At 43.2% G+C, this 6,879-nt stretch overlaps 1 protein-coding gene across 1 annotated transcript in view; it reads right to left on the bottom strand.

The window, feature by feature from the left end:
* Positions 1 to 6,879, bottom strand: part of LOC135115899 (elongator complex protein 5-like) — a 10,442-nt gene continuing 3,563 nt past the window's right edge. The window contains exons 3-9 of the mRNA XM_064033017.1: positions 5,558 to 5,672; positions 4,562 to 4,693; positions 4,011 to 4,229; positions 3,402 to 3,568; positions 2,804 to 3,009; positions 2,117 to 2,244; positions 1 to 686 (exon numbers count right to left, since the gene is read on the bottom strand). Coding sequence (XP_063889087.1) covers positions 2,154 to 2,244; positions 2,804 to 3,009; positions 3,402 to 3,568; positions 4,011 to 4,229; positions 4,562 to 4,693; positions 5,558 to 5,642 — 900 coding nt within the window. The 5' untranslated portion in view covers positions 5,643 to 5,672 and the 3' untranslated portion in view covers positions 1 to 686; positions 2,117 to 2,153. The remainder of the gene's footprint in view (positions 687 to 2,116; positions 2,245 to 2,803; positions 3,010 to 3,401; positions 3,569 to 4,010; positions 4,230 to 4,561; positions 4,694 to 5,557; positions 5,673 to 6,879) is intronic.

Below are 6,879 nucleotides of genomic sequence, written 5' to 3'. Positions count from 1 at the left end.
AAGATTTTGTTGCATATTTATTAAATGTTTTATGTCCTTGTAGGGGCAGTGATGTGCAGCAGTGATGTGCAGCACAGATGACAATGACTGACCTGGAGGGCACAGTGCCACCTCCACAGCTGAGCTGGCTGGCCTTGCAGAGTGTTGGCACTGAGCATCCTGGACACGGTGTGCAAGGACCCATTTGTCACCAGAGCTGTGGTACACAGCAGCAACATGTGCAGTGATGATGGCAGCAGAAGGGGCAGTAGCAGTGCGAGCAGGACTTCTCTGAGTGTGTCGAGAATGATGCCCATATTGCCCCTCTCTCAACAACTCCTGTGGGCACAGTACAACCATAGGCTGCCAATGTGGTGTTCACACAGCCTTGAGAAGCTGACTAGCTCTAGTGACAGCTGTGAGGAGAGCTTGTTACTGTTGAAGAAGGGAGTCTCGCCCTCACCAAAGACTAAAAATTTTCTGTCGCCATTCATGAAAGAGACCCAGTTTGCTGAACTCGCCTGTGATCATTCTCAAAGGAGAGGCTCTGCTTCTGCCTGGAAAGTGATGGCCATCCCTGAGGACACAGGCATCTTGGAGTGTCTGGAGATTTCTGACTCGGGACGGGGAAGTGTGGACAGCAGGGGAGGTGAACAAGAATCATACCAACAAGGAGATCAGCATTGATGAAAGCATTGGAGCAGTGCCTGATGGAGGAAGACAGTGTGTCTAATGTATAGTTAATAATAGACCTCCAAGGAATGAAATCTCTAACATGACTGAAACATGATAGATTAGTGTTAATGAAAGAAATATATTGAACATTAAAGAAGTGATGGAAACTGTGGGAACAAGACTAATTCCAAGGGAGTGACTAGTGTGTGATCATAAGGCACTTCCTTAGTTTTTGTTCCCCAAGTCAGGACCTCTACCTTGTTTTATATGGAAATGGGGAGTGTGGTGATAGTGCAGGAATGGGGGAATGAAACTATTACAAGTGACAATGATAATTTTTGTTTTGTTTTTAAGTTTATCATGCAACTGCTACCTCATTTCTGACATGAAGTGTTGTCAACATGCCAAAAATAGATAATTATGGGTTATTGAGAATCTCTGTTGCTGAGTGGTCTCTGGAACTTGAAACACTTGTGTGTGTCCCTCAGTCACCACTAGTCACCTCTTAGTGTTGTATGCCTGGACATGAGTGTTGTGTGTGTGCTGGTTATATCACCAAGATGTCACAAAGGGTCAGGTCCAGAAAAAGGCCTCAAGAAGTCAGTGTTATGTTTGATGTGTGTACATAAACCAGTCAGTGTCAGATATTATTACAGAATCAGTGCCAACAGCTTGCTAGTCTGAATTCATTGAATTAAGATCATGCCAGTGAAGGGCTTGCACAGGTTGTCTTATATTCAGAATTGTTGTGCACTAAGAGTTTTTGTCCATAAAGAAATAGTTTGGGTCAGGACTCTTTCACTTGCATTAATTCTCTTCTTTTTATGCTTAAATCTTGTCATGCATTCCACCCAACATTTGGAAGACTGCAGAAGTATTTCCCTGTATAGGAATGAAGATGTCCACAGTGTATACAAACTGCCAGAGCTCACCACTTAAGTCCTTGTGGTTTTGCACTGTTAACTCCTAATGGTGGAAGTTGATCTATTGTTATTGGCAGCAGTATTGAAATGGTGTCATAATGATAGTGGCAGCAGCAGTGAGTTGTGATATGTGTTAACTGATGCTGAACTACTTAAGGCATTCATAGAGACGTGTGTGTTTCTGTGATATGTGGCATTCGGCCAGTGACAAGGCAGGATGCTATGACAATATTTACTTAAATGTCTGTTCCCTGCATGACACAAGATAAATTTTCAGTGTACAATGTAAGAATATATTATCTGTCCATAAACATGTGACCCTGCTTCCTGGTTTCTTTCATTGCTTGAATATTATTTCTGTTGTAGAAGTTGTGTTGCTTATGATTACAGTCCATTATAAGAATAAAGCACCCCTATAAACAGCTGCAGATGAGTTATGTACAGTGGCTGTAAAAGGACAGATCCAGGGGTGCTTTACTTTAGGTCAGTCATGGCAGTTGTGGAGTTTTAGGAAGCTCATGTTCCTCATTAGCACTTACCTGATGGTGTCAATCTGTTTATTCCAGTCTTGTGTTGCTAAATATCAAGGTCGTCATCTGGGTCGTCTTCATCCCAGTCATCCTCTTGGTCTGGTGTGTAGAGGATCTGGCCGCCCTCACCCTGCACTCTGAGGGAACAAGGGAACCACATCAAGCTGGGTGGAAGAAGGCTGGGCAAAGATGGACATGGTAGAACAAAATAAGACATGGTGGGACAGGGCACAAGGTCACAGTAAGTTATGGGCAGTATGACATCACCAATAGGGAGAGAGCCCTGCTTGGGGAATGACAGGAATAAATGGGGATGTCTGGCATACTTATCCATTAGAAGGTTCAAAGGAATGAATGTTAGATTTAGACCCACGGACAGTGCCTGATATATAAATTAAAAACTTATGCTTCTTTTCATGAGTCTGACAGAATTTCCAAAATAAAGATGCTGATATATCCAGGGAGAAGAAAACCCCAAATGGATAGATAAAGGTGTACATGTGTGGAAAGATGATTGTAGAGGCAGAGGACTTGAATAAACAAGAAAGGAGTGTTAGGGAAAGACATGAAGGCCCTTCTGCTGTGCCTTCTAAAAGGGTGGTACATTTCCAAGGAAAAGAGATAGGAAAGAGAGAAGGGTATTCTAAAATCTTCAGACCTGGGAATATTGGGGCCTGCAAGAGAAGTGGCACTGACCTGGTATGGGGCAGGAGTAGCTCATTCTTGGCACGTCTCTGTTCATCTGTCAGGGAGAGGCTGAAAGTGGTAGCAGCCAGGAGGGATTCAGGAGTGGGATCAGAGGAGGCAGATGTGTCAGCAGGCACTCCAACCTGTCCTGTGTTTTTCTGTGTTGGCCTGACTCCTTGCACCCTGAAGTCTGGGGTGAGGGAGAACTCCTCTTGCTGTAAAGAGATAAAGTGGTCTGGCAGCATTGAGAGGATGAAAATGTCAAGAAAGTATATGTGACTATGTGAGTGAACTGATATTACCAGCCTCTACTCCCACTAAGAAGAAGAAGAAGTGTTAGGCCTTCTAGGGGTGTTATACAGTATTTCTAAAGGAGTGAAGCATTGGAGAGGCAGATACACAAATATAAAAGAGGTACAGGTATTCTAAAATGTAGTGTTGTACTTTTGAGGCCCCCTCCCATATCTCCACAATGGTACCACAGCTGGCAGATGAGGAGAGGTTATAAATTAGGCCTTCTAAGTATGAAAATTTGTAAATTCATTCATAAATTGTGTCTTGCCTGTACTGATTATTCATACATATAAAGGCACAGATTTGGACTTACAGCTTTGATGACTTTGCCTGAGGGTTTCCTGACAAGGATGACACAGGAGCAAGGCTGAGTGTGGTGGAGGTGAAGCACACCTGATGCCAGATGAGTGACAGCCTCAAGCATGTCCTCACACACCACATCTCGCCCACAGTACACCACCACCTGCTCCACCTCACCTTCTGCAAGGAGGACATAAATTACATTCCCTTTTATTTCAGTGTGTAATTTACAGTTCCTTTGCATTATCATTACATTTATTTGCTACAGAAAAGAGGAGGCAGAGTAGAGGCATGAAAAGTATATGATACCTCTCCATACATTTCAAACTAAGAAGAGGAGCAAAATCATTCTAATTCTATATGGAACTCTCTCTCAAGTCTTGAATAAAGTCATATGAAGAGGACAAAATAAATTATTTAATTTATTGGTTTCATAATAGAATGATGTAAGACAGCTGTTGTGAGACCTTCCTTTCTTTAGGTGAATGATGTTTAACTTCCATTCTACTCTGAGATTGATAGGGTTCCATTCTTGTCACACACTGCTTTTCTAGAACCTGAGTTTTGATTGCTCACTGTAGAAATGAGGTTGGTTGCGGCAATACAGTGTTAGGTCACTCACCATGTGCCAGGGTGTGCAGGCCTCTCACCAGCTGCCCTGAATCCTGGTGCAGCATTAGGTGTTCCAGTCTATCCACCACCACCACCACCTTGCCACCTGTCCTACACCTGCTCTTCATCACCTCAGGCAAGGGTTTTGTCACACACTCAGCTGGCTCCCCGCTGTCCCATCCACATGGGTCTGTTGCTCCATCGTAAAATTCAATTTTTCCAGCAGTGTCTGCAGATGGGGATTATTCTAGTTGTTGTATTGAATAATTACAGAAACCATTCCTTTATTAAAAATCACAAATACAGACTAACCTTGAATCAGTTATGTAGTTCAGGAACAACTATAGAAATTAAATTTCTTCCATTTAAAGCATTCTAAATATAGATGGGTAATTTTTTGAAATTCCTATTTGTAAATGTGAATTCTGCATTCAAATTAAGGCAAAGAACAAAACTAGTACTTTTACTTTTAACTTCAAAACATCATAAACTGAATGTTCATAAAGCTAAATTCACCTGTACTTAGATTTATCTTGCCTTTTCTTTTTACCTTCAACTAACCGTCATCTTTGATATGTTGGTGCAGTTCTGCTGGGTGAAGGCTGGTGGTGAGGTAGAGGATGTGCGTGCCGGCCCTCAAGTGTGCACACAACAAGCAGTACAGCAGGCCACGCCCACACACCTCCACTGTGTCTGGAAGGTGGCAGCACTATGGTACTTTGCCAAGCTATGAAAACCTCATTTCATTCTGTCATACCATGCTGAACATCTGATTCTAAGTTCTGAGACACTGAAGTGCCTCAGCCTAACCAGACACAGAGTAGTAGTTGTTGCTGTTATAACCATGGTATAAATTCACATTATGGTAAATCTTAAGAACAACTACCCCAGACTAATTGCCATAATATTCTTTTGAGAAGGTGTTAAGTGCACATACTCAAGCATCTGTAAAGGTTTTAATAAGCCAAGTGGAGCAGCAGTTCTTAGGAATTACCCTCATTATGTGGGGTTGCTGCCAGGGTTGTGGAGTTGGTAACCAAAACACCCAACTCTGACTTCTTGATTTCTTGTGTATCCAACTCTGACCCCAATCCTCCTAGGTATAATAATTCCCCTAAAACATGCTTAAATATCCCAAAAACACACAAAAACACAAAAAATATCCAAGAACTTCAGAAAATCACCCCTAAAAATAACATTTAAAACACACACACACACACACACACACACACACACACACACACACACCCTTATCACACCCACACATACTACAGGGCTGTGGAGTTGGAGTTGGAGTTGGGACATTTTTACCAATTCCAGTTCTGACTCCAGCAGCACCAAATTCCTTCTAACTCTGACTCTGGCTGCACAAGTCTGACTCCACAGCCCTATATGCTGCATCACAGTCACCCCAGTCAGTTCCCAGCTACCTTGTAAACTTCTGTGACATCCATCATCACGGGATTCTTATAACTAGGGTCAAATGTAACAGACAGAGAGATGTGTTTATTACGTGCATGGAAAAACCACCCCCTTGAACATGATGCGAGAACTCACCAGTCAAGAGGAGGAGGCGCAACATGGGAGACTCCCTCAGACTCACCAGGCGGTCCAGCACTGTACGTGACACCACTGCTGCCATGGCCACGGAACTGATTACCCAACCAGGTGTCTGTGTAGTGTATATCAAGTTGATGCTAATTCTTGGAATGGAAAGAACAGTTTAAAAAAAAACTGTCTGTATACTCTGAAACATACAATTTCCTTTATACAGCAAATGTTAACAAAAATTTCCTAGACAGAACTGTATTTATTTTTGGAAGCCACCCCCCTCCCTTTAGGGTAGGCTAGGTTAGTGTCCTCAAGGGAGGGATAAAGTTAGGTTAGGCTAGAAATTCCCTGTCTTCAAAATATGATGTCTCAGCCTTATGAATGTCCATTTTTTGGCATAATTTGGCTTCCCCCACCCTAAAACCCCACTTTCCCCCCAGGTTGCCAAGCTTGTTGGGGATGGAGAAAGAGAAACAGAAAATAGTATATATATTGTGTTAAACAGCAATTTTACTAGTTAGGATAGTGTAGCAGAGGGTATGGGGACAAGGCTCCCCAGTTAGCAAGGTTAGTGACTTCCAATTGTTAGGATAGTGTACAGGGGGGTATAGGGGGTGGATATATCCTGTTTGTTGATTTTTTTTTGGGGGGGTATTTTCCTAAACATGGCATTTTCTCCTTAGATTTTTATACTCCTCAAATTTGGCCTCCCCCACCCTAAAATCCTGCTCTCCCATCAAGTCCCAAAGCTTGCTTGTCCTGGAGAGGGGCAGCTATTTCATGACATAAATACCGTTAGTTTAATGAGGTGGCAAAGACAAGTCTTGTTCTTGTTGGAAATTTGATGGAGCCGTGCAGGCTGTGGTGCCACAGCATCTGGTGCCACGAAGGTGCTGGCAGCAGGCAGGTTATGTGGTTAAATTATGGTGAGTTGTAAAGCCTTCTGGAGGAAGACTTGAGCTCGACGAGGAAAACTTGTGCTTGAGTGTCTTAAAGGCAAGTCACCGGAGTTTTCCACGTGTCACCAGCTTCTTCCTTTTGAGGGCTGCGATGATCCCCTTGGATCATATGTGCCCTGGTGACATTATTGTGCCAAATCATGTAGCTATAATTATACCTTCATGTGCCAAATCTCTCCCGGATCCAAATTTTCATGTCTTGTTAGGGCTGTGAAGATCTAGTGATCCTTATGAGACCTGGGAAAGTCTTGTGAGGGTATCACAGGTGTGCCAGCTGGCCGGTCTTCCTCAGGAAGACACAGGTGAGGCGAAGGATGGCAGGTTGCCGTGAGGGATGCACGCATGAGGCCACCAAGAGGGTGGGCAGGT

Source organism: Scylla paramamosain, chromosome 30 (genome assembly GCF_035594125.1).
Source record: "Scylla paramamosain isolate STU-SP2022 chromosome 30, ASM3559412v1, whole genome shotgun sequence".
Taxonomy (NCBI): Eukaryota; Metazoa; Arthropoda; class Malacostraca; order Decapoda; family Portunidae; genus Scylla; species Scylla paramamosain.
This window is presented reverse-complemented; position numbering and strand designations above follow the sequence as displayed.